Here is a 27,316-nt window from a genome sequence, read left to right on the forward strand (position 1 = left end):
TTCCACTTTTCTTTAAATGGGTGATACATGGATTCACTGTTTATTCTCTATATCTTTTTAGTGATGATGGAAGTAGGGTTCAAAAGAAGAGAGACAAAGCCTGAAACCCGCCTGATGTTTGTAATGTTATTTGTTTATTAATAGCACAAGAAGATCCAGAATTTAAGGTAGGGCATTGGAGATTAAACTGGATTAAAAGGAAGGGTTGTAAAATTTATTTAGAAAGAATAAAATACAAGAAATGATGACTGATTGTGAGCAAAAGAAGGAGAGTATAAAAATTAAATCTTTCTGAAAAGAGGCAACTGTACACTTCTCTTTCCACCTCCTCTTTAAGTGACGTCACACTGTGGAACCACCAGTACTGACCTGAAATCAGCCACAGTGGGATTGCGTGCACCATAGAACTCTGAGAAAGTGACAAATCCATTCCACTTTCTTGTTCTTGTTTTTGAGAGTGAACTTACCAACACACTACTACTTATAACCCATTAAACTGAAACTGGAGATAATAAAAGGAAAGGCAACTTTATTGAGAACAATGTTGTTTCTCATTACACTTCTAGCTTAGATTCAAGGCTAACAAATTTTCTGAGGTTTACTAATTTAATTCACATCAGTTATTTTCTTAAATAAGGGACTATTCTGTGATAATATCATCTACATAGAGCCATTAAAAATATTTACTTCTGATTTTTCTCATAAATTCCTGTGGTAATAATCTGTGCGATAATTTATTTAATGTTGTATTCCTAAGAGAATAAGAGCACAGCAGGTAAAGGAAAAGTGAGTTATTTCTGAATAGAAGTGGCTCACCCAGTGTCTCCCATTATGCATCCGGACCATGTGTCCTCACATTTGCACTCACCTAAAAAAATAAATACAAATGCCTTTTTATAAAGTAAATGCAGCTGCATTCAAGTAATTTTTGTTTTTAAAACAAACATTGTTCTCACGTTATTTTAAAATACTTTTTTTTAAAGTATGTCTGCTTTTTCATTGTTATACTTGAGGTTTTCTATGTAATGCATGACAACAAAAATACACTTTGACCCTATCAAGATAATATAATTTTTACTTAAAAATTTCCTGTTAGCTAAACAAATTACCATATTTTTTTAAAAGTCACTTACAATGACTTAAATGAAAGAAAATCAAGTACCAATGAGATAGTGAGAAACTTTGAGGAATCAAGATAGGATCCCAGTTTCACAGAACATTGAGGGAATTATTACCATTTCATGTCCTGTTTTTTTTTTTTGTTTTGTTTTTGTTTTGTGACTAGGGATTGAACCCAGGGGCACTCTACTCTAAGCTATACCCAGCCTTTTTCATGTTAAGACAGGGTCTGTCTGGTAAGTTGCTTAAGGCCTCACTAAATTGTTGACACTAGCCTCGAACTTGTGATCCTCCTGCCTTAGCCTCCCAAGACACTGGGATTACAGGGGTACACCATCACATACAACTTCTTGCCCACTTTTAAAAGCCTCTGTGCATACTGGCTAAGCAGAAGTGCCTCAGAATCAGGAATTCCTGGGTTTAAAGCTTGGTTTTCCACTTAACATATGTATAATCCTGGAGACATTATTCTTTTTTGAATAAATGATGCAATCATTTCCTCTGTGAAATAGGGGTAAAAACGGGCATCTTGAAGGACTCTTTTGAGAACTGAGTGTAGATGTACATAATATAGCTTTCAGTCATCTGGTAAATAATGAGTACTCTATGAATGACAGAAGTTATTATTATAATTTTCCCACCATATTTATATTATTTGTTACTAAAATAATAAAATGGATATGGTTATAATCAACTTGCTACAACAAATACATAGTATTTGACCATTAAAATAACTGGTGAAATAATTTTACCTACTTGCTAAATCTGGCATATTTACTATGTCTATATTTTACTACTCACGTGATAAGGTCTGATCCTGACAAGAACATTCTAATTCTGTGGTCACATTTAGAGTTGTTTCAAATAAATCAAAATAAAACACTATGTCTGAAACTTATATGGCTAGGATTCTCAACTAGAGCATCCCAAAATGCCAAAATGAGCTTATTTATTTAGGTTAAATTCAGCAGTGAATCTATTATCACTTGACTTTAAGTGTTTATCATACAAGGGGAGGTTTTCATCAAGAATGTAAATATAACCTTGCATTACTTTTGAGAATAGTATTTTGTGTCCTGGCTTATTTCTTATACTATCACCCACATACTTTTGATCAAGCAACTGAATCAAAGAATCTTATTCTACAAAATATGTAATCAATATTCTTTGAAATATAACTAAACTAGCCAGATTTAATAAATGTTAATATTCAGTCCTTTATCTTAAGAAATAAAACATGACAGAGTTTTAAAATATATATATAAACCACACATGTAGTAAAACTTACCACTTGCTAATTTTCTTTTGTCTGAGATAATACCAATATTATGGGCTAATGATTGGGCAAGTGTAACTGCCATTAAATCAGTTTTCCCAAACTGAAAAACAAAAACAAAAATAAAAGATACATAAATACAATCTGGTTTTAAGATGAGCCAGAGAAAAATGTCGCAATATAATTAGAAATAAGTAGTTTCAAAGCATTTATTCAGCAGAGGCTAAACACCTTGTACCTAGCACTGAATGTCCGTATGGGATGAAACAGCAAGAAATAAATCCATATTTGATTAGATCTCATAGGAAAGACTAGAATTCTAAGAATCATCAACTCTTCAGTTTGGAAACTTTAATCCGAGTCCACATTTCACCCAGTAATGTTACTGAAAAATTTAGTACTTGCATATGATCAAGTAAGTTTTTTGAATAACACAAAATAAAAATAAATGTGTAAAAATTATTTGGAACTTGTTTGTTTTTAGGTGTCTATTTGACACTTGAAATTCCCCCCTCATGGAATAGAAAATAGTTTTAGAAAACAAACATAATGAGTAACAGAAAGTAGTCATGATCTCTGGCCTAAATAAATTTAAGAACAACTGAGGAATTTTCTTTTCAATATGCAGCCTTCCAAAGATTGAATTATTTTTCTTCTAGATCATTTCCATCAAATTAGTGTGTGTAAGGGGTAAAAGAAACCCTTTGGTAATGCTCCTCTATTTTTTTTTGTCTCCTAAAATTTGTCAAATAGTGAGGGAAAAAATATTCAGTTGCATTGTTAGGCAGCAATCCAATGCTTCAGGGAATTACTCAATTCTCTGGGAAATCATTCAATGATAAAGAGGGCCTTATTTCCAACAATGGGTAAAGTAAAAATTCTATGTACTTTTATTCTGTAAACTGCTTGATCTGGAAATTATTCTAAGTAGAACAGGAGCAGAATTATCAGGTATTGTCTTCTGTTATTTGCTTGTTCTATCCTTTGGTCATGTTGATCACTAATAAAACAATCTAACACCTGAAGCACACGGAACACCAAGAAATTATCTCTTAAGTATGAGGAAAACATTTTCAGCCATCATACCACTTTGTACTGTATAGATGTTCACACCTACTTCATTCACGCCTCCTCCTTTCAGCAACGAGCAAATCCCACCAATATAAGCAGCCCCGCTCCGGCTACTCTCAAATTGACTTCCCCTTTTAGAAAAGGAAATGAAAAATGCTTACTGCTCACAGTTCAAACATTATAGCACCTCTCATTATTAATTCACCACATAGTACATTTTCTCAATGCATACAAAATTTCTATATTATATGTTCCTGAAGTTAGGGAGGAAAGCAAAACTGTGCATATAGAACCAAAGAAAAAGGTTTCTGAGGGATGTTTTCCTACATGATCAATAAATATCTTCAATTGAAGAACATCTATTGAAAAAGAATTTCTGATATGATGCACTCTGAGAAGGATACAAAATCACTGCTATAGTACTACTGCTCAAGATCAGATATTCCCACAATGGAAGCAGTCTATAAAGTAATGGGCTTACATTCTTTAAATGTGAGAAAGGCTGAGAAAATCTTTCTCAATGTCATGATCAAACATGATCTGTGATATTGGATGGGGAAAATGTAGCTATAAAGGAATTGTTGAGATACTCGGTGACATTTGAATATAAACTATGGTGTACATACATAGAAGTACTGCATCTATGTTAAATTTCATGGTTTTATTGATTTACTATAGTTATGTAAAGGCATGTCTTTCTTCTTAGACAACATCCACTGAAGTACTTAGTATAAAAGGCCAGTGGGTAGGCATTTCCAACTTATTCTGAAAAAGTTCAAGAAAAAAAAAAATCAATGGATGAATGGAAGAAAGGGAGAAAGGAAAAAAATCACAAAATCAGTGGGATAAACAAATAATTGATGAATCTAGGTAATGAGCATGTGTAATATCTTTGTAGTACTCTCACAAATTTTCTCTAAATTTGAAATTATGTAAAAATTTAAGTTACCCCAAAACTATATCTTTCCTTCCAATTGTAGCTGTCTTCAACAGCTCAGGCTTTAGATGATGGGTTCTTAAAATGCTACTATATATATATAATATTTTTTTGCTATTATATCAAATATGTATATTATCAAAAAAAAAAAAAGAACACACAAGTGAGAAAAATTAAACTCCAGAAATTTGGTTATTTTTGGTTAAAAATAAACCAAAAACAGAGATGACATTAACATTTAAAAGGCAGCAACCTTAGGGAATTTAATCTGTTGTTAAAATAAATCAGCAGTATTTTTACCAGTGAAGGCCGTGATTAAATCTCTTGAAAAATTAAGTGAAATAGATATGCAGTGATAAAATAGCTCAAAATCAAATCACCTAAAATTTCACAATAATTAAAATAATCTATACTTTAAACCTTCTTCCAAGTATATTGCAATGTCAATCCCAATTGTAAAGGATACATCTCAGTCACAAGTAATACAGCATTTAATATGGAACCATAAAAAAAAGGAAGAAATCATTGCAAAAGTTACGTACGAAAAAAGGTGAACTGCATCACTTTTCTCTTTGATAAAATCCCTTCTGTATTTCATAAACTCACGTAGGGTGATCAATGGATTTTCAGATATGGCAAACTTGTTGTCAGCCGCCCAGGTTTCCATGGCAACCAATACTATCCTTGTCTTAAGTTGGTCTTTATATATCTAGTATATTAACAAAATGAACACACCAGCTATATATGCGGTAAAATCAAATGGTTTATGAACAGGGTACAGAGTTCTTTCATGGAAACTCTTTGAGTTTTAGTTACAGGTATAAAATGTTACTATTTTTAAGGGTGATAATTTTTCCTCAAATTTGCATGCATTTTACTTGAATAACAGAGAATCGAATTATTTACCAGTAAATACCCAACGTACAAAACAGTTTTTAGTAAACATAAGCTCCCTTTTTGACAAATACTTGCATCCAATTCAAGGTTTCCCTTGAGTCCATTTTTGGGCACCCTAGACAAGATAATTTATGCATTCTTGAGTTCCCCTAACAAAAAAACAGAACAATGCAGATTCTCCAAGGAAACTATTTCTATACAAACAGACTGGCCCTGACTAAACCTATGGGGCGGTACTGGCCCGGCATTGCCTTGTCAGGGACCACATGGAAGGTGGTCCTGTGGACTGACTCCGTGGCCTCATCACTACAGCACTAGGTACCATCAAAAAGGTACAACTAACGCTCTTCAAGGGGGCAGTTCATGTAGTCTCAGCACTCAGAGATGAGGTGGAATTATCGCTTGAGACCAGGAATTCCAGCCCAGGCAACGTGGTGAAACTTGGTCCCTGTCCCACGCCCCACACCCCTATCCCCACCAAGAGGAGAAGAAAAAGTGGCCAATTTCTCCACCTTCAGAAGCACACACATCTCTGCTGGGGCTATGACTCATCCTTTGTCTTTCACAGAGTGAAAAACACAGGAAGGAATTTCAGGGCAGGCCTATCTATGGGTGATCTTGACCACTTCCTCTTTCCAGAAAGAGATCAAAGTCAATAAATTCCATTGCCAGGTCACCAGGGCCTTTTAGGACACCTTGGCTAACATGCAACTAGAGCAGTGAAAAGGTAAGAGCCATATTGTCCCTTCTATGAGCAACCGTGTATGAGCAAATCACCGTGATACTTACTATATCTGCCATGTTCACCACAGATTTGGCATAGGTGTTGGTATGCACAACAGAAAGGCGGTGCTTTTTAAACTGAAAGCAAAAGAAAAAAGTGATGGGCTTTCGAAGTCATCAGAAGTAATCATACTACAGGGACACAGCCACATCAATGTTTATAACAGCACAATTCACAATAGCTAAACTGTGGAGCCAACCTAGATGTGCTTCAGTGGATGAATGGATTAAAAAAGTGGCATATATACACAATGGAATTTTACTCAGCATTAAAAAAGAACAAAACCATGGCATTTTCAGATAAATGGATGGCGGCTGGAGAAGATAATGCTAAGTGAAGTCAGCCAATCCCCAAAAAAACAAATACCAAATGTTTTCTCTGATATAGGGAGGTTGACTCATAGTGGGATAGGGAGGGACAGCATGGGAGGAATAGATGAATTCAAGATAGGAAAGAGGGGTGGGACGGAAAGGGGGGTAGAGGTGTGGAATGTGATGGTCATCATCATACAAAGTACAAGTATGAAGACTTGAATTGGATGTCAACATACTTTATATACAAACAGAGATATAAAAAGTGTGGTATTTATGTGTATTAAGAATTGTAATGCAAAAATAATAATAATAATGTTACCTTAGATTAGGTAGAGGGAAATGAAAGGAGGGGAAGGCAGGGGATGTGGAGATAAGAAAAATAGTAGAATGAAACAGACATTATTACTGTATATATGTATGTGACTGTATGACCACTGTGATTCTACAATATGTATATTCAGAAAAATGAGAAATTATATCCCATCTATGTATGATATATCAAAGTATATAAGTTCATTCTACTATCATGTATAACTAATTAAAACAAATTTTAAAAATGTGAACCAAAAAAAAAAAAAAAGAAGAAGTAGTAGTAATCACCAGAGAAAACAAGGTGTAACAGAAGATCCCTAAGACTTGCTGGAACAAACATCAGATCTGAGACCTAGTTCTTTATCTGCTCTGTAGCCTGAAGCCAATCTCTTAAAAGCTTGAGACCTCTATTTACTCATCCATGAGATAAAGTAAAAAAATTTACCCGCTGCATGCATTTCACAGGCTTTTTTGTCTTTTTCTTTTTCCAGGACTATTATTCAAAACAATAACATGGAGGACAGCTGTCTACAAATTGTAAGACATACAAATCTGAGTAGGGATATGGCTAGAAAAAGTGTCGTGAACACTGCCACAAGTATGAAAATTTACAAGTTCTACAAGACTTTTTCAGTAAGAAGAAAGCCCTAAGATAAAGGCTTCAAGGATGTGGCTTACAAGCCTAGTAAATCACACATACGTTTTGTTTGGCCCCAATCATGTTTTAAAAATCAGGAAATAATATGGAAAAACCTGATTCTGGCTTCATTTAAAAGTAGCAAGCCTACCACGGTGATAACTACGAGCAGCAAGAGGTATCGGCCCCCTCACAAACACTGGCTGCTACCCTCTCACCTCTCCTGGCTGCTTAATCCTGGGTCACTTCATTTACAGTATTCCTCCAGATACTGATGGATAACTGAGTTTGTAACTATTTAAAATGTTCAGATTGCATGGTCTTGCTGTTTATGCTTATTTTATAAAAATCCTAGGGAGGAGTAACATTCACTGAATTCAAATACAATGAAAGAAAACAGGCCTAGCCTGAACAAGAGAACATTACTCAATCATGATTATTATTACTATTATTAGCAACAATAATAAAGAAGAATGTTATTATATATGTAATCATATATAAATTGATCAAATTTTCCTTCAAATTCATAAAGTAAATTAGAATGGACTTGTATCCGAAATTAAGTCCAATTCAATACTGAATATTTGTAGTTTAAAACTATTTCCATGGAAAATTAGCATTATAACTTACTGCCATGCTAAGAATGCCACCATACTGCAATATGCCCATTAATTAAATACACACACTGAAATAACGTGACTTAACAAGAAGGAGGCTTTGCCAGACTCCTTGGGCTCCTGATGTGTGCTTTTTCCATGTGATTTTCTGCATGGCAAGGCAGAAACAGGAAAATTGCTTTACTTTTATTATGAAGAAGTCGTACACTGCAAACTAAAGTGTCACATAATTGATGCCTCACTTACTTTTTTTCACATAAAATGAAAATTTTTGCTTTTCTTAAGCCTTGTCACTTTAGAGATTCAAATATTAGTACCCATATTAGTCAATCAAATGCAAAGAGTTGACATTATGGGTCACAGAAATATTTTTGGAACCTCAAAACTTATTGCTAGTTACTTCTACCTAAGAGCATTTTCCACTTGTGGTTGACTGCTAGTTAATAAATACGTTTGGTTAGGCTAAAACCTCCCCGAGGACCAATAAAGTAGAGGAAGGGGATCAAGAGGAAGGGAGGAGAAGAGGGCATGGAGAAATAGCAGGGAACGAAATCTACCAAACTACGCTATGTCCATGTACAAATACACCACGATGAATTCCACTTATATATAAGTATAATGCATTAATTAAAATAATTATAATAGAAGTGAGATCTGTCAAGTACAGATCAGGAGGGTAGGAGGGAGGGAAAGGGAAGGAACTGGGGAATTAGATTGATCAAATTAAATTATGTACAAGCACAAATGTGGCATAATAAATCTCACTACTATGTATAATTATACTGCACCAATAAAAATAAGAAATACAATAAATTCTAAAAAAAAAAAAGACCCTCTAGATTACAACTTGAGAGCTTTCTAAATTTCCCTTAAACAAATTTTTGCATCCTCCAGTTTTACCCAAGGCATGGACAAGTTAAAATAAACAAAAGCAAATCCTACCATGAGGTGATCATTCACAATCATCAGTTCGATGTATTTGGTTTCCTCTTCTACATTACGAGGATATCGAAGCTGCAGTGCAGTAAAAGAAGCAAAACCCAAATAAGCCCTTCTAAACTTAGTTGTGAAAAACTAAGAAATACATAAGAAGTCAAAAAAACAAAACATTCACTTTTTATTCCTTCAGACTTTTTAAAAAAAATTCATCAATTTAGTTTTTGAGTAGGTAATAATAATACATTTGCATGACTCAAAATGTCAACAGAGTATAAAAAGACCAAGCATAAAAGTTCCCCATCTACCCAGTTCTACTCCTTCTTCTACAATCAGTATTGGGAGTTACCAGCTTCTTCTAGAAAGATTTATACATAAAAGATTAATATGAATCTATTTTTTATTTTATACTTCCACTTATTTTACTCTCTTCTATATCAAGTTATTTTCATTTAACAGAACATCATGGAAACGGTAACATATGAACAGTAACATTAAATCTTCCTGATTTAATTTACTTTATTCTATAATCCCCAGATCTGGGACTGAGATGTGCCTCTCTCTCCTATATGGATCAAGGGAACCCCCAAATGATACAGGGGTTTTCCCAGAATAGCTTTTAGAGTTCTCAAGCAATATTGATTATCTATAACAACAGGATTTCTCTGCTCAGCAAAAAAATTTTCTCTACTTTCAAAATCCTGATCAATGACTGTGTCAGGGAAGAGCCACTAAGATGGACATTCCCTTGGTTTTCTATAGTTTATCTATAACAAAATCTTTAACAAGATCTCTAAAATTAACTTTTTCCCTTATGCTACAGTTCAATACCCGTGTTTTTTTTTCCCCCAGCATATCTTTTTGTTCATTTGGCTAAGAGATATTTTTGTGATAAGGACATTTAATCAAACCCAAATCAGTACATGTATGTTGGTTTTGAATGCTACATTTAAAACAAACTAAAAATATGTTGCCAAGCGGATTTCATTTCTTGCTAAATGCAACCTAAACATAAAATCTTTTTAAGAAAATCTCTTTTGGGTAGGGTGGAGAGTTAGGTACCTGGGATTGAATTCAGGGGCACAGGACTACTGAGCCACATCCTCAGCACTATTTTGTATTTTATTTAGAGACAGGGTCTCACTGGGTTGCTTAGCACCTCACTTATGCTGGCTTTGAACTCTGATCTTCTTGTCTCAACTTTTGAAGTGTCTGGGATTACAGGTGTGCACCACTACACCCAGCTAAGAAATCTCTTATAACACCAGATTGACTGGGAATAACAGATTCTATTTCTGAGACTGGAAACCAAAGAGTAAGATAAGTCTTTTTATAAGTGTATTATCAGGATGATAGGATCTGATTTGCCAACTATGTGGCTTACTAATTAATATAGTAGCACTTACCAATAAGACCCAACATTTTTTAATGTCACAGAGTTGCCATATTGGCTACATAATTTGATAGCTCCTTAACTTCATGGGTCTTTAAGAGAAATCAAGGGTTTATCTACTTAGCAAAGGACTAGATGTTCAGATGTTTATAAAGAACTTTAAGGTACATTCTTAAAGAACAGTATTGTATTCTCTCAATTCATAAATCATGAAAAAAAATATAGTTTCAATTTAAAACCTGATGGTAAGTATTTTATCTATCTAACTGATCCTCAAGATATATGTGTCTCTGTATCTGCACAACATATATAAAGCTCATGGTAGTAATGCATAGAACACACAGGCTTCTGAGAGGCAGTACACAGAGCATGTGTTTCTATGAACATCTCTGAGGCCAAACTTCCTAATAAGAATAACAACTTCACTACTGAGTGACCTGGGCAAGTTTTCTCAGCATCTTGTGCTTCCTTATGTTTTTTTAGTGAAATAGGAATAATAATAACACCTTCCTCATAAAGTTGTTATGAGGATTAAATGTGTTACAACAGTTACAAATTATTACGATAGGGCCAGGCACATGGAAAGTATTCAATAAAATTTAGCAAATGTTATATATGTAAGAATCTGTTTATATACATAAATTATTATAAGATAATAAAAGGAAGATAACTGTATCCTTCAACTGCTTGATCTTAATAGGTCTCTATTCCTTTACCCTGTGTAGTTTTCTGTCACATAAACACATTCACAAACCACCACCACCACAGTGTGTGGATATGTTGATTCTGATGGCCAGAGTTTTTTTTTTTTTTTTTTTTTGTCTAAATCATTTACAACTCAGTGATTCTGGGTCTTTTCCATACGTCATAGCTATCTTTCCTTTTTTTTTTTTCCTGTGAAAGGGCAATAAGAGTACCTACGTCATATGATATAAAGCACTGTCTGAAGAGTTGTGATTGTTGTTTTACTCAGTCTAAGGTCTGGTTAAGCAATCATAAAGCTTATGTCCTAATTTTATATCTGGATGCCAAAGTAACTTAAGTGAGAAAAAAGGGCTTTGTGCTCTCAGAACCCAATAGGTTTACTCTTACGGGGTAAAAGCTACAAAGGTAAAAGCTAAATACAAGGATACCACTGAAGCAGCCTGCATGATGTGGTGCACATCTGGGCAGAGAAGAGGCCCATGTTAGGAAGAACCTGGGATGCTGCCAGCCGGGACCTGGTAGCTCATTTACCTGATGAAGAACTAAATTATCACCACTATTTTGAATCCTTTTTGAAACTATACAATAATATGGCCCATTTTTACTGTTTCTACACATCTGTCACCTGTACTGCCTACCTCACGATGAAAAACACCTGAAATAGTACTTGCCCTCTCACAAAGACCAAATGTGGATTCAAATCATAGGTTTAAAATATCATGACATACACCTATGAATACATACCTGCCGTTTACTCCTTTGGGGTCTTGGTTTCAAAATAAATTTTGGTGGAGTGATGTTTATTTGCTGGAATTCTAGAAGGAAATAAAAATAAATTTAAAAGCACATTTGTCAGATTTCTTTAGTACAAAGCAAAGTTCCACTTGACTCTCTTATGAATTTTATAATAATGTTGCATTTAATGATTATGCAGAACATTAAACTAATTGTGTTCTATTAGTTCTAAATAAGTATATAGTAAAAAAAAACACAATTCACAAAATCTCAAACATCATCTCTGTTCTAATTTATATTGATTATTTTCCCTGTTTCTCCTATAAACGCCATCACATTCTTTATCAAGAATCTTCAAACAGCCAACTTGACCTTCACTTCTGTCACTAACATTCTAGGGAAAACAAAATAAATTAAAGAAGAGAAACAGTAAGAAGCAAGTAGAATAAATAATCACACATTCATAAGTTCATGACTTATTTAAAAATTATGATAGGCCACCAAGGTTTTCATTTTTTCCAATTCATTCACATTCTTCTTCACCCAAGGTTTGTTTGTTCTTGGGAGCAAATGTGAAAATCTGAACCTCTCTTAACTTGCAGGTCAGAATTAGACATCAATTATTGATGGACACAAATTCATCTCTGAATATAAGATCAGGTTATTTGGGGCTGGAGTTTTAGCTTAGCGGTAGAGCACTTGCCTCGTATATGTGAGGCACTGTCTTTGATTCCCAACACCACATATAAATAAGCAAATAAAATAAAGGTCCATCAACAACTAAAAAAATATTTTTTTAAAAAAGAGATTAGGTTATTTGTATAGGATGATTTCCTACAAAGTAAAAATGCAATCATCCACTGTGATACAGATTTCCTAAAACATTGATGGTTGATTGAACAACATGTAGCAGTCTGATGTGAGCTTCTTATGGGAGGAATGCTATATAAAGGTACAGTAAACTATTATCATGACTCTTGAGGACTGTTTGTACAAACTGAGAAGTTCTCTGAAATCACAATACTGTCCCCAAGTATGTTAAAGTGGTTTTTTTTTTCCTGATCCTATGAGTGAATTATTTTATTTATTAAAAAGTCACTATTTTATCAAAAGAATTATGAAAGTTCTTTTTATCTAAACTTGTGGCCAAGATTCATTTAAGTGAATTCATCTAGATTTCTTTCTCATTACCTTAACTGGATTGGTAGGCAATAAGTAATGAAATTGATTTCTGATTTTTTCTGAAATTTTTTACATTCATGATAGCAAAGCAATCCTGTCAAAAGGGAAGATAATCATGGTTGGAGAAATCTGAGACAGAAATGATGAATAATGAAATCAGAGTAAGAAGATCAGGATCTTGGATATTTATTAGTTCATTATCAATATGCTTCCATCATTCTGCTTATGAAAATGTTTGCCAGGATACACAAGAAATTTGGTGAGAAGAGTAAGTTATTTCACAACGAGCTAAGACACAGAAAAACAAGATGGCAGAATTAAACCAAATCATAATCAATAATTACACTAAGTGCAAATAGACCAAATGTTACAGCTAATTGGTTCAGATGGTCAAACTTGTATAAAATGCAAGGCCTAATTACGTGCTGAATATAGGAGATACACTTTAAATGTAGAGTACTGAAGAAAATATGTCTTGCATACTTTAATCACAGGAAAGCTCTTCTAGAAATATTAATATCAGATAATGTCATTTTTAAAAAAATATTTTTAGTTGTCAATGGATCTTTATTTTATTTATTTATAAAATAATAAATCAAACCCAGTGCCCCAAACATGCTAGACAAGCACTCTATCACTAAGCTACAACCCCAGCCCCCAGATCATGTAATTTTGGGGCAAAAAATATTATCAGGCAGAACAAGGAATATTTCATAATAATAAAATGATCAATTCATCAAAAAGATGCAACATTCCTACCAAAAACCATATGACCATACTTAGAAGTGAGTCCTTCCAAGGCAAAACTTAAAAACTAATTGCTGACCCAGTTAATAGTTACACTACAAACCTATGAGAAATTGGGGGCCAGGGGCACCCGCTAAACCACATTCAGATCATTAACTCTCAGAAATGGTGAGATAATAAATGTAATTTATTGCTTAAAGACACTAAATTTTAGAATAATTCATCACATAGTAACAGATAACTAATGGAACTGCTGTACTAAAAATGACCAACACTAAGATAAATTCTAAAAGTCCTAGGAGGTGTGGTGGCACACACCTGTAATCCCAACAATTCAGGAGGCTGAGGCAGGAGGATCACAAGTTCAAAGACAGCCTCTGAAATTTAGCCAGGACCTAAGCTACTCATAGTGACACTTGTCTCAAAGAATAAAAAAGAGCTGGAAATGTGGCTTAGTGGTTAAGCACCCCTGGGTTTAACCCCCAGTTCGCTCTCGTTCTCTCTCTCTCTCTCTCTCTCTCTCTCCCTCCCTCCCTCCCTCACACACACACACACACACACACACACACACCAAAAAAAAAAGTTCTAAATCATTTTATTTCTTATGATTCAAAAGATCTGGGTGGGACTGAGAGTTTGTGTTTTGATCTGTTTTGTTGGTGCTGGGATTGAACCCAGGGCCTCAGGCATGCTAAGCATGTCTTTTACCACTGAGCCATATCCCCTAAGCCAACATCCTAAAAGCACAAGAAGATCTCCTATGCCCATGGATTAGAAGATTCAATTCTGATGTCTGTTTTTCCACAATTAATCTATATGTTCAGTTTTAATAAGAATCTCAGAGGATTTACAAAAATTGAGAAGCTGGTTCTAAAATTGGAATGGAAATACAAAGGATTAGAAAAGCCAAAACATATTTGAAAAGAACAAAATTACCGAATGTATGCTACATGATTTCAAAATACACCATAAAGACATAGTAAGAAAAAAAGTGTGGTACGGGCAACCAAATAGAATGGTGTCAAGGAAAAGACTTATTATTAATAATTTTTGACAAAAACATCAAAGCAGTTCAATGAAGATGAGAAACTCTTCAATAAATAGTGTTATAATAACTGGATATCCATATTCAAATTTCAAAAAAAATTCAACTCCTACCTTTCACCATGCACAAAAAGTAATTTGAAAAAGATCACATATCTGAATATAAAAATAAAACTATACAGTTTTTGGAAGAATATGTTGGAAAATATCTTGAAAACTTGAGGACAGAAGAATACTTTGTAGAATAAAGAAAGCAATAATTGGGCTGGGGTTGTGCCTCATCTCAGCGGTAGAGCGCTTGCCTAGCATATCCAAGGCTCAGGGTTCAATCCTCAGCACCACATAAAAATAAACAATATAAAACTACGTATTAAAAAAGAAAGCAATAATCATAAAAAAATGATGATGGGTTTCATCAAAATCAAAACAACTGCTCATGACAAGATACCATTAGAAAAGTGAATGAACGAGCTATAGACTGGTAAAATACAGTCATAAAATAAATCTAACAAAAGCCTTACATGCAAAATATGTAATTATTTCTTGGCCTTTTGACTAAGATCAAGGAGAGAATATGTAAGTACTCCTACAACCCAACAACAGAAAGAGAAAAATTCTTATTAATGTCTAGTAAGCATATAGATGTGACCAGACCCCACCAAAAATGCAAATTCAAGTAATGTGAGATACCACTACACACACTAGAATGGCTAAATGTAGACAACAACAGCACAGTGTTGGTCAAGATATAGAGCAATTAGAACTCTGATATAGTGCTGATGTGAAGGTAAAAGGGTTTAACCACTTTTGAAAAAGGTTTAGCAATTTCTCATAGAACAGAGTTCTCAAAGTAGGATCCCAGGATCAACAAAATTAGCATCATCTGGGGACTTCACCTGAAATGCAAATTCCCAAAACCCACCCAAGATTGAAAACTCTCAAGATGAGAATACCAAGTTAAAAACTCTCAAGATGAGAGTACCAAATTGAAAACTCTCAAGATGAGTCCTGAAATCTGTGTCTACTCGGCCCTCCCCATGTTTATAATACATGCTAAAAATTGGAAATACTGTTATACAATTAAACCTATATCCTATGACCTAGCAATGTCATTCCCAGGTATTTTCTAGGAGAAATAAAACATATGTCTACAAAAAAGACTTGTATAAGAATAATCACAGTTGCTTCTTTGTAATAGCTAAAAACTAGAAACAACCCAAATGTTCATAAAAATAATGGATAAAAAGTTGTGGTGTATTCATATAATAAAATATACTCAATAATTTAAAAGAATAAACTATTACTTCTGACAACATAAATATCATAGGCATATGCTGAGCAAAAGGTGCTGGACACAATATATGATTCTATCTATTTGAAGTTTACAAAATGGCAAAAATAGAAAAGTGATTGCAGAGGTGGAAGACACTGGGAAAGGCACTAAGAAGTTGCTGAGATAATAGAATTGCTCTGTATGTCAATTGGGGTACATATCAAAATTCAAAGAGTAATACACAAGATTCGGGAATTTCGTTTTTTAAAAACTGCTAAGGAGTCCACAGGAAATAAAATCAGCTTTTCCCAAGCTGTGTTCCTAAGAACACTAGTCCTCTGATATGTGCCACGTAAAATAAAAAGTTCTAGAGTCAAACAAGTTTGGAAAAGACTTGATTATACTTTTATCTCTCAGGAACACATGATATACAGCAAGACGGATGTGCTGAAATTCCATATCTGTTAAATTTCATTCAACCTAAAAAAAATAAGCTTATTTTGAGCTTATTTCACAAAAATTGCAATTTTGACATTAATTTACATCATCTTCTTCTAATTTATCATAATAAATTATAAGTAATCTTGAAAGACCACTCTCAAAATTGACAGTGCCAATTTCCTTCTTTTGAGCAGGGGTGGAGGGGGACCAGGGATTGAACTCAGGGGAATTTGACTCCTGAGCCACATCCTCAGCCTAATTTTGCATTTTATTTAGAGACAGGGTTTCACTGAGTTGCTTAGCACCTCGCTTTTGCTGAAGCTGGCTTTGAACTCATGATCCTCCTGGCCTCAGACCCCTGGGCCCCTGGAATTACAGGCATATGCCACCGCACCCCAGTGATAGTGCCAATTTCTGATGAAAAAAGAAAACTAGAAATTGATTGAGACAGACCTGAGTTTCCAAATAATGAATCTAAAAAAAAAAAACTCAATTACAACAGCAATACTGCAAAGTCACCTTCAAAGTTTCTTCTAAAAAAAAAAAATCCTGAACAATATTTTTAAAAAACTGTAAGTTTGAGCCATAGCAAGCCTATAATCAAGTCTTTTGGAGGAATCTTTACTTATTACTTTAAAAATTAATGATGATTGCTTCCAGTAATACCTATTAAATTGTAGCTTTATTCTCATGCAGCTAATCATGATTTACTTTCTGGTCATAATGGGCATAAAGGTCACTTTAAGAACAGTCTAACGAGTCTGTGTAAAGTCAAAGCATCTGTGTGTCCATTTGAGAATTTTTCAAAATAGTGCATTCTGTGAAATAAGATCTTGTATCTATTTGGCAGTAGGTGAAAAGGAAAAAGAACTCATTTCTTTTTAGGGGAACTGCAGGAGACCAAGGACGTATATACTTATTTCAGAGGAAGGTAATCACAAAACACTTATTTCATTTTTCAATGAAGAGGCAATATGAACTTATAAGTGATTTTCTAAGCTGTAATTTAGGATTTGCTCTCAGGCTGACAATTTTTCCATTTTGTCTTGTGATTCTATCCCATGGTACACTTCTATAGTATCATTATCCAGTGCCCCACCTTGTCCCTTATGAGCAGTAAGACCCTGGAAAAGACAAAGTATTTAAGTCTCTTCTTCATCTATTAAATAGGGATAACATTCATCTTACAGAGTTGTTGCAAAGTTTGTATTATGATTAATAGGTAGTATGCTCAGGGCTCACTAAATAGAGGAAGGAGCATCTTTCTACCACATATTCAGTGTGCCCTGTTTTCAAAGGAGGGAAACAGATGAGCCCAGCATAAACAAAAGTGTTGCACGTACATGATCTCCACCCCAGGTATGAGAAGCTGCTCTGACAACTTGGGTGCAATTCTCAAACCAAATATATAAATAAAGAACCTACATGCAAAGAAAGGACTAATTTTACAAATAGCACATAATAATATAAAAGGTTGATCTAATTTTTTATTAAAATATTGATTCAAAAAAAGAGATATGAAAATAAGAATCTGCATAAATAATTAAGAGTTGTCCCTTGAGGGGGAATAGGAATAGGAAAGGCAGTGGAAAGAATCTGACATAACTTTCCTATGTACATACATGAATATGCCACAGTGAATCCCACTGTTGTGTACATCCACAAGACTTGGTCCCTAATCAGAAAAAATACATTCCATGCATGTATAATTTTGTCAAAATGGACTCTACTGTCATGTATAACTAAAAAGAAACAATAAAAAAGACTTCATTCCTGTTTACTAGATAATTATTTCACCAAACATGAATTTTACATACTTTATCTATGCAGATCAATTCTTACTCTAATATTTCTCCTCTAGTTCCTTATATTGAGTATTAAATTTTAAGTTTTTCTTCAAAGTGCTTGAGCCATATCTTTCCAAACTTAACTATAAATACAAAGCCAGTCTGCATTTTATTTTTTCTCCTGTTGCAACTTGACTTTCCCTCTAAAAATGTCACAAGCAATTGTGGGTTAATAATATTTCACATATAGATTAGTTCTAAAGTAGTAAATGAATTACTGAAATTGTCCTTAAAACAAAACAAAACATTAGACAAAAAAAAAAAAAGTCACTCTATGAGTAACATACCAGATGGAAGATCATCCATGGGAAATTCAAAGAGTCTGGATTTGTAAACCGAATGAAAATGGAAATCCTCCTGAAATGACACAGCAACAGAAATTAAACATGCATAACCAGATATCTCTAGCCTCAAGCAAAAATAGATAGAACCCTAAGAGAACAATAACTTGACTACACATTTCCCTTGGGTTTAAAGAGGCCAGAAGCCATTGCACAAGGCTTCCAGCTCACAGTGCATTCCCCCAGCACCAGAGCTATACCCAATTATAAATGCCTCACAGACAGAGAAGCCAGAGCTTACAGTAATGGAAAATAAATGAATGGACTTATCCCCCCCAAGGAAAAGTAAGACATCTGGGAAAATGGGTTAATGTTTTTTACAACTGGTTCCTTTCACAGATCTCTGTGCCCTTGGAAGAGCCAGATAACTTTGGTACAGAAAGACTACAGAGCTAGAAATCTCTCTGGTAATGAGCAGCAGGATGACTCATACAAGGAGGTGCCCAAAGTAGACCCTGCTCCAAAATTCAAGTGTTACACACAGTTCTCCTAGGAAGTAAGAGATTTTAAAATCATATTCTTCTTTTTTAGAAAAATTAATGAACACTCAAGTAATTTCATCTGGCTTCATCCAATTACTGAAAAAAAATGAGAATGTCATAAATAGGCAAGTTTCATGATATTGCTTTTTAAAAAAAATCACACTTGAAATAAAGTGACAGGGACAGCCAATAGTGCATACCCAGACAATAATACACAATCAAGATTACTTATGGGGCCAAAACAATGTGTATTGTTTGAAATTACTTGCCTCTCCATTTAACCAATGTTGCATGATACAAGAAAGAACACTTGTATGTACAGAGCTAGAATGAACGCATTATATTTCTCTCTAAACTGTAGTCTTTTTTTTTTTTTTAAACCAAGGATTGAACCCAGTGGCGCTTAATCACTGAGCCACATCCCCAGCCTTTTTTCATATTTTATTTAGAGACAGGATTTCGCTAAATTGTTTAGGGCCTCATTAAATTGCTGAGGCTGGATTTGAACTTGCAGTCCCCCTGTCTCAGCCTCCCAAGAAGCTGGAATTACAGGTGTGCACCACCATGCCCAGCTCTAATCTATAATCTTTATTCAATTCTTCTCTAATTCGTAGGAAATATTTCACCTAAAGTAAAGGAGGAACTTTAATAAATCTTGGGTTTCTCTAAACTCCATTGGCACAGAGCCTTAAAAGGAATGAACAATGGAGAAAATTTTAAAATCAAGAAAAGAAAGGATGGGTTAAAAATCACACATCTGTGGATTTTATCTGTATGGACTAAATGTCCCCCAACCCCCATCAATTCACATGTTGAAGTTTTAGAGCTGCCGTAACTCCATACATGGAGATAGGGCCTATAAGGAGATAATAAAGGTTAAATGAGATCAGAAGAGGGAGCCCTAATTCAGTGTGACTGATGACATTACAAGGACAAGAAGAGACAATGAGAGATGGATCAATCCCCTCCCCCAATGTAAGCACATAGCAAGAAAAGTATCTGTCACTCAAAAACAGAACCCTCACCAGCCACCAACCCTGCTGATTTGGACCATGCAGACTCCAGAAATGTAAGAAAAAAAAAATGCTGACTTTGCCACTCAGTCTATGGTATTTTAAGGTAGACCAAACTAAGACAGATCAAAGCTAGAAATGGAGGCTTTAGAACATTTCACAGGGAAAGTATTTCCAACATAAAAGAGAAAGAGACAAAATAAAATAAAACTTTTTAAAAACTTGTGGCTTTGACTTATCTAATATTTAATTAAAAGAATCCTAATGTGTTTGTGTGTACTATCCTAGCCATACAAAATATGAAAATAAAATTTAGGGAAAAAGGGAGGGAAAGCTCTCAACATCAACATTTCCATTTGCTACTGCAAATAGAGCACTTACCTGGACCGTCTCATTTTCTTCTGGCTCAATGAGATATGTGTGGTTCCCATCATAGAACATTCCACTGCCAAGGACAAGAAAATCATTAGGCATGACTATTAACTCTCATCTCAGGACGAGATCATTTTAAAATCAGCAGCAGAGAACCAGTTACTTTCAATGCCTATTTCCCAGTCCCATTCATCACCTCCAGGTAAACTACACATCACACACCACACATACTCTGCTAAGAGGAAAAGCCCCCTTCCTCTGAATCTCCCTGAAATGGGCTCTCTCATCCTGAAATTGCCATTCTCTAGTTGTTATGCAGTACTCCTCCCTCTAACTTATAATTCCAAGATTTTAATATACAAAAGTTCACCTAGAGTTTTAGAACCCTTCTCAGATTTCTAGGCGAGGACTTAGAAAGGTACATTTCAAACAAAACCCAGAGGATTCTAAGGCTGTCGGGACCAAGTTGACAATGGCTTCCCTACCTCATACCTGAAAGATGTTCTGCTAATAAGAACTAACACATATTAATAACTTGCCATGAGCGAAATATTTGTACTCATTTAATTGTTCCCACAAATACATGAGGTAGATACAATGTCTACCTTCATTTTATAGGAAAGGAAACAAAAGGCTAAAGAGATGAAGAAACTTTTGCAGATTATATAACCATTAAGGATATAGATAGGAATGGAGCCCAGGCAGATGGGTCCATGAACTGCCCATTTGCAATCTGCTGCCCTCCTTCATTCATGCAGTCATTCAACTTGTGTTTACAGAGCACCTGTGCACTGTTCTAGGTGCTTGGATATAGTAGTGAACAGAACAAATGAATGCTCTATCCTCATAGTTTTTTGTTTGTTTGTTTTGCTAATATGCAAACTATGAAAAACAGACAATAAATATGTAATAAACAAAGAAATATATATTAGATGGTGATAAATTTTAGGGAGTAAAGCAGGTTAAGGTCAATAAATGGTTCCAAAAATTGGGTCTGGGGGACCAGAGAGCAAGGACTGTTGATTTATATAGGTGGTTAAAGCAAGGCTTCACAGAGAAGATGGCATTTCAGCAAAAACCTAAAAAAGGGATGATCCATAACTATGCTTGTACAAAGAACATTTCAAGTCCAAGGAAAGAGAATCTTGGAATGGGTGAGGGAAAGAGTACCATAAAGTGAAATCAGAGGGCTAGTGGGAACCATATTAAGTAGGCCCTTGTTAGGGCCTGGACTTTTACTCTAAAAGAGGAGAAGAGTTAGGCTCTGTAGGCTTCTCAGCAAGAGAAACACAGTCTCTGCTATTTAAAATGATCATCCCAGCTGCTGTGTTATACTAATATTTAGAACAGCAAGGACTGAAGCAGGGATTACCACAATACCCAGGAGAAAGAAGTTGGTGGCTTAGATCAGGACAGTAACGGCAGAAGTGGAGAGAACTAACCAAATTCTGGATATATTTATTCATTTTTTAGCTTTCTTTTTTTGGTTCTGGAAATTGAACCCAGGACCTGGCACAGGCTAAGCACATGTTTTACCACCAAGCTATACTCCCAGCCTGGATATATTTTGAATATAGAACCAATTTGTTGATAGAGTTGATATGGAGTGCAAAAAAAAAAAAAAAAAGAGAGAGAGAGAGAGAGAGAGAGAGAGAAAAGTCAGAGATGGAGCTGTCGTTTAACAAGATAAAAAAGGTTATGAGAACAGCACAATAGGGCTGGGTCAAGAAAGTAAGGAGCAAGGAGCAGAGCAAAAATCAAGATTTGGTTTTGGACATTTAGGGTGCATGTGGCTCTTTGTCAACTGAGAAATCCTCTGATTTCTCAGTTTCCACTCAGAGAGATTCTGATAGACACTCCTTTTTGAAGGCCATGATGCTTTTATTGAAATCAAGCCTTTTATGATACTAAAAAAACTTGCCTTACCATTCAGGCATTTGAAGAAAGCAAAACTGTGATCTTCTGCAGTAATTCTTCAGTTTGAGGTAGAAATGATTGTATGATGCAGAATGGTATTTGTCTTCCATAGAAGCCTTAATGAAATCAGTTGGTTTCCCTGAGCTATAATTATAATGGCTTCCAGTTCTACTTCTATCCAAATTTTTTCATTCCTGCTATAACATCTTCCACATGTCCTAAAATTTTATATATCCATGGGATGGCTATTCTCACATCTGTACAGTTTTCAAACACAGTGCACTTTCTGAATTTGGATGACACTGCATTTGAAATTTAAAGATAAACAGATGTCCTTAGTAAAATAACATTGGAGATATATGCCTAAGGAGTCATAAGAGGGATCCTTTCAAAACAGTAGACCAAATATGGTAGTGGACATTCTCTTGACCCCTGCAGAGAACTGAAAATAAAACCATCACCATTTTCTAAAGTTCACATGGCAACAGTGATTAAGTAGCAAGCAGATTATTTTGTTTACATAGGACTGGGTGTTATTTGCCCTTGCATTAGGTTAACATCCAATGTGAAAATTGGTTCTTTTTATTGAATCTAAACATTATGTACACAACATATAAAAAGCAGATCCTGACACTGTAATTGGAAGATACTGGTTTCCTGTGAAAATATGCCATTATTAATTCCTTAATAATCAAAAGATACATGTGTTTTATTTCATTTGTTTGAAGATTGACACCTTTTTGTTATAATAGTTTAAATTCTAATGAGTATATTGAGTCCATAACAATATATTCTTGATAAAAATCTGTAGCTAGGACTAAGTCATTACAGACCAATTAAGCTAAAACTTTATAAAGCGGAATCAAAACAAGATTTTGGAAGGAAACATCAGCTATTCTCACAAATTTCCACAAGAGGGCGATAAACTATAAGATTTTGTCATAACATCAAACATCCTAGGACCAAAATATTACCTATTAGTCCTTTGATTTTTTTTTTTTTATTGTTGGTCGTTCAAAACATTACATAGTTCTTAATATATCATATTTCACAGTTTGATTCAAGTGGGTTATGTACTCCCATTTTTACCCCGTATACAGATTGCTGTATCACATCAGTTACACTTCCATTGGCTGTATGATTTTTTTTTAAGAAGTGTGCCCTCACATGCTTCTTATGGAAAAGACATATGAATCTGATTTTTCCCTTTTTATATTCTTTAACTAAATACCATAAATCATAAAAACGAATAAACTTCAATAGTACTTGGTAATTTATAAAAGATGAATCATGTATAAACTAATATATCTCATGTCTAAATCACTGTAATTGAGACAACCTGTATTATTTAATGCTTAGTAACAAAATGTTCCTGAGAGCAATTTTTATTCAGAAGGTAAAATCAAGATGAAAAGTAATAATTAATAAATAACAAAAAGGTACAACATCTAATGTGCTCCAAAATATCAAGAAAGCACAAACATGGTTTTACAAAATTCTGACAGTGTCTCTAGACACAAGCTGACTTTTCTGTGTTCAGTTTTGCTTAGTTTTAAATGAAAATTTCTAAAGGTAGAAGTAAATTTTACTTAGTTAAAATAACTGAAGTCCAAAAGCAGAAATATGTGTTCTACTCCTGATCCAGACTCATTATAAAATTTCCTGAAAATAATTATTTCATGCTTTTTTTTTTTTGGGGGGGGGACTAAATCCAGGGACACTTTACCACTGAGCTACATCCCCAGTCCTTTTTGGGGGGTGGGGGGAGGCGGGGTGTGTGCCAGGGGCACTCCACTATTGAGCCACATCCCCAGCCCTATTTTGTATTTTATTTAGAGACAGGGTCTCACTGCGTTAATTAGCACCTCACTTTTGCTGAGCTGGCTTTGAACTCACAATCCTCCTGTCTCATTCCCCCAAGCCACTGGGATTATAGGTGTGTGCCACTGTGCCGGGTTCCCAGTCCTTTTTATTTTAGTGACAGGGTCTCATTAAGTTTTTAGAGATTTGCCAACTTGCTGAGGTTGACCTCTCTACCAGACTGAGCTCTCAGGACTCACGCTTCAACTGCCTTAATATTTTCCTAGTGGTTGATAAACAGCAAATACTCAATAATTGCTTGTGAGACAAGAGAGCTACATTTCTAACTTAGCAACAGAAAGAAAATATTTTAATGTTTCTCAATAAAAAAAATTTAACAAAACTAAATTATAGTGCTAACTTGCTCAGTACCAAAAAACATAAAACAAACAAAAAGGAAAAGAGACGATTCAGTTTAAATAAAAGGCCAAGTAATGACACATTAGTTTACAAAATGTTGTGAAACAAACAAGTGATGGCCACCTGTGTATCACCATTATTGACAGGACGGAGGAAAGAGATGTATTCCCATGTCAAACATCAGAAAACACTCTGTGATCACGAAGGTTATGAGAAAGGAAGCAAGAAGGATGAACTTCGTTCTTTGGAGATCTCTGAGAATATACGGATCCTCCCACAATAGCTATGAGGTAGGTGGAATTCTGGCAGGAAAAAAAAAAAAGGGCTCTTGAGGTCACTTGCAGCCTTCTGTCTTTATTCAAGGAGCCCAGAGTTTCCATTTACTGAAGTTTCCATTATTCCATGAACATATAAAAACTGATATTAAGGAATAGTGTGGTAAAACTGGTACCAAGGGGCTAAACATCCACAGAAACTGAAGTTACCAAACCACTCCTGTCGGAATTTGGATGAAACCTGAAAAATGTCCCCTATATCACTGTTGGGCATCATATTTATAATTCCAAAGCCTCTGGTTTCTATAATTTTAATTTTAATTTTTTTTATTTATTAAAAATACTTATTTTCTAGTTGTAGTTGGACACAATACCTTTGCTTTATTTATTTATTTTTATGTGGTGCTGATGATCGAACCCAGGGCCTCACACTCACTAGATGAGTGCTCTACCACCGAGCCACAAGCCAGCCCCCTACAACTTTAATTTTAAAATTCCCTTGAAACCACCATTTGACCCAGCTATTCCCCTTCTCCGTCTATTCCCTAAAGACCTAATAAGAGCATGCTACAGGGACACTGCTACATCGATGTTCATAGCAGCACAATTCACGATAGCAAGATTGTGGAACCAACCTAGATGCCCTTCAATAGATGAATGGATAAAAAAAATGTGCCATTTATACACAATGGAGTATTACTCTGCTTTAAAAAATGACAAAATCATAGAATTTGGAGGGAAATGGATGGCATTAGAGCAGATTATGCTAAGTGAAGCTAGCCAATCCTTAAAAGACAAATGCCAAATGACTGCTTTGATATAAGGGGAGTAACCAAGGACAGGGTAGGGACGAAGAGCTGGAGAAGAAGATTAACATTAAACAGGGATGAGAGGTGGGAGGGAAAGGGAGTGAGAAGGGAAATCGCATGGAAATGGAAGGCGATCCTCAGGGTTATACAAAATTACATATAAGAGGAAAGGAGGGGTAAGAGAAGAATAATACAAGTGGAAGAAATGATTTACAGTAGAGGGGGTAGAGAGAGAAAAGGGGAGGGGAGAGGAGGGGAGGGGAAGGGGGATAGTAGAGAATAGGATAGACAGCAGAATACATCAGACACTAGAATGGCAATATGTAAATCAGTGGAAGTGTAACTGATGTGATTCTGCAATCTGTATACGGGGTAAAAATGGGAGTTCATAACCCACTTGAATCAAACTGTGAAATATGATATATCAAGAACTATGTAATGTTTTGAACGACCAACAATAAAATAAATAAATAAATAAATAAAAATAAAAATTTAAAAAATAAAATTCCCTTGGTTTAAATACCCCCCACACACAGACACACACATACACATACACACAGAATTATCACTAATTTAAAATTATTTATTGAAATAAAATAGAAACTTCTATTTAAAAATTTTAATATATATATATTGAAAGAATGAATAAACAGTAAACTTTTGGACACTTACTGAAGTCCATGACATGTTGACAATGCAACAAATGAGACAGGATTTCCTCGGATCTGGCCCTGGTAGTAACAGTGCTCTCCTCCCTGAAAACAGAAACAGAGGACAAGGAGAACCAGCAGCATCATTTCAGTAAAGGTTTCTGCTCCCACGGCACTTGCATGTACCATAAAGTTCTATGCAATATGTCATTATTCAGATTAGCATTATCAAACCACTTCTAACAGAATTATTCAGAAATATTCCTAACGAGATGACTTCAAACCCAAAGAAAGGGAAGAAAAAGCTGACTTCATTTTCTTTTTATGTATGTGGTAGCAGAGAACAAAGAAACAGATATGAAAATACATACATGTTCCATGCAACAGAATAAGTTTAATCATCTATTTCCCGAGTTATGAGATATCCAATCTCAAGCAGCAGTAGAGGAATGCTTTCACATGGACTATAAATTATGTAAGAGTTACTAAATTATAAAGATGGAGAAAGAAATGACTGTTTTTGTGATGTTTATCTCAAAACTGGACTGCTACACATAAAAAAAGAAATTTTATAAAAATATTTTTGATGAATATAGATGCAAAATCCTCAACAAAATATCTGTGAATCTAATTCATTAGCAGGGTGAAAGATTCTATATCATGATCAAGTAATCCCTGGCTTCATTCCAGGGATTCAAGGTTGGTTTAACATATGCAAATCAGTAAATGTAACTCACTACATAAACAGAATCAAGGATAAAAGTCACATGATCATCTTAATAGCTGCAGAGAAAGCATTTAATAAAATCCACCATCTCTTCATGATAAAAATCCTGAATAAACTAGGTATAGAAGGCTCATACCTCAACATAATAAAGGTTACATATGACAAATCATAGTCAGCATCATATTGAATGAGGAAAATTGAAAGCATTTTTTCCAAATCAAAAACAAGGCAAAGGTGTCCACT

The 27,316-nt window shown here is 34.8% G+C and overlaps 1 protein-coding gene across 12 annotated transcripts in view; it reads right to left on the reverse strand.

Moving 5' to 3' along the window:
- The window catches only part of ADAM22 (ADAM metallopeptidase domain 22), a gene marked incomplete at its 3' end in the record, with an annotated part of 236,273 nt that overhangs the window by 60,430 nt on the left and 148,527 nt on the right, over positions 1-27,316 (reverse strand). For all 12 annotated transcript variants that reach the window (XM_081287154.1, XM_081287160.1, XM_081287163.1 and 9 more), the window contains exons 5-14: positions 26,369-26,451; positions 20,485-20,548; positions 18,555-18,624; positions 11,743-11,813; positions 8,907-8,978; positions 6,090-6,161; positions 4,946-5,112; positions 3,513-3,597; positions 2,408-2,498; positions 817-868 (exon numbers count right to left, since the gene is read on the reverse strand). In XM_081287154.1, coding sequence (XP_081143280.1) covers positions 817-868; positions 2,408-2,498; positions 3,513-3,597; positions 4,946-5,112; positions 6,090-6,161; positions 8,907-8,978; positions 11,743-11,813; positions 18,555-18,624; positions 20,485-20,548; positions 26,369-26,451 — 827 coding nt within the window. The remainder of the gene's footprint in view (positions 1-816; positions 869-2,407; positions 2,499-3,512; positions 3,598-4,945; positions 5,113-6,089; positions 6,162-8,906; positions 8,979-11,742; positions 11,814-18,554; positions 18,625-20,484; positions 20,549-26,368; positions 26,452-27,316) is intronic.

This window comes from Spermophilus citellus (genome assembly GCF_964194105.1).
Source record: "Spermophilus citellus genome assembly, chromosome: 3".
Classification (NCBI taxonomy): Eukaryota; Metazoa; Chordata; class Mammalia; order Rodentia; family Sciuridae; genus Spermophilus; species Spermophilus citellus.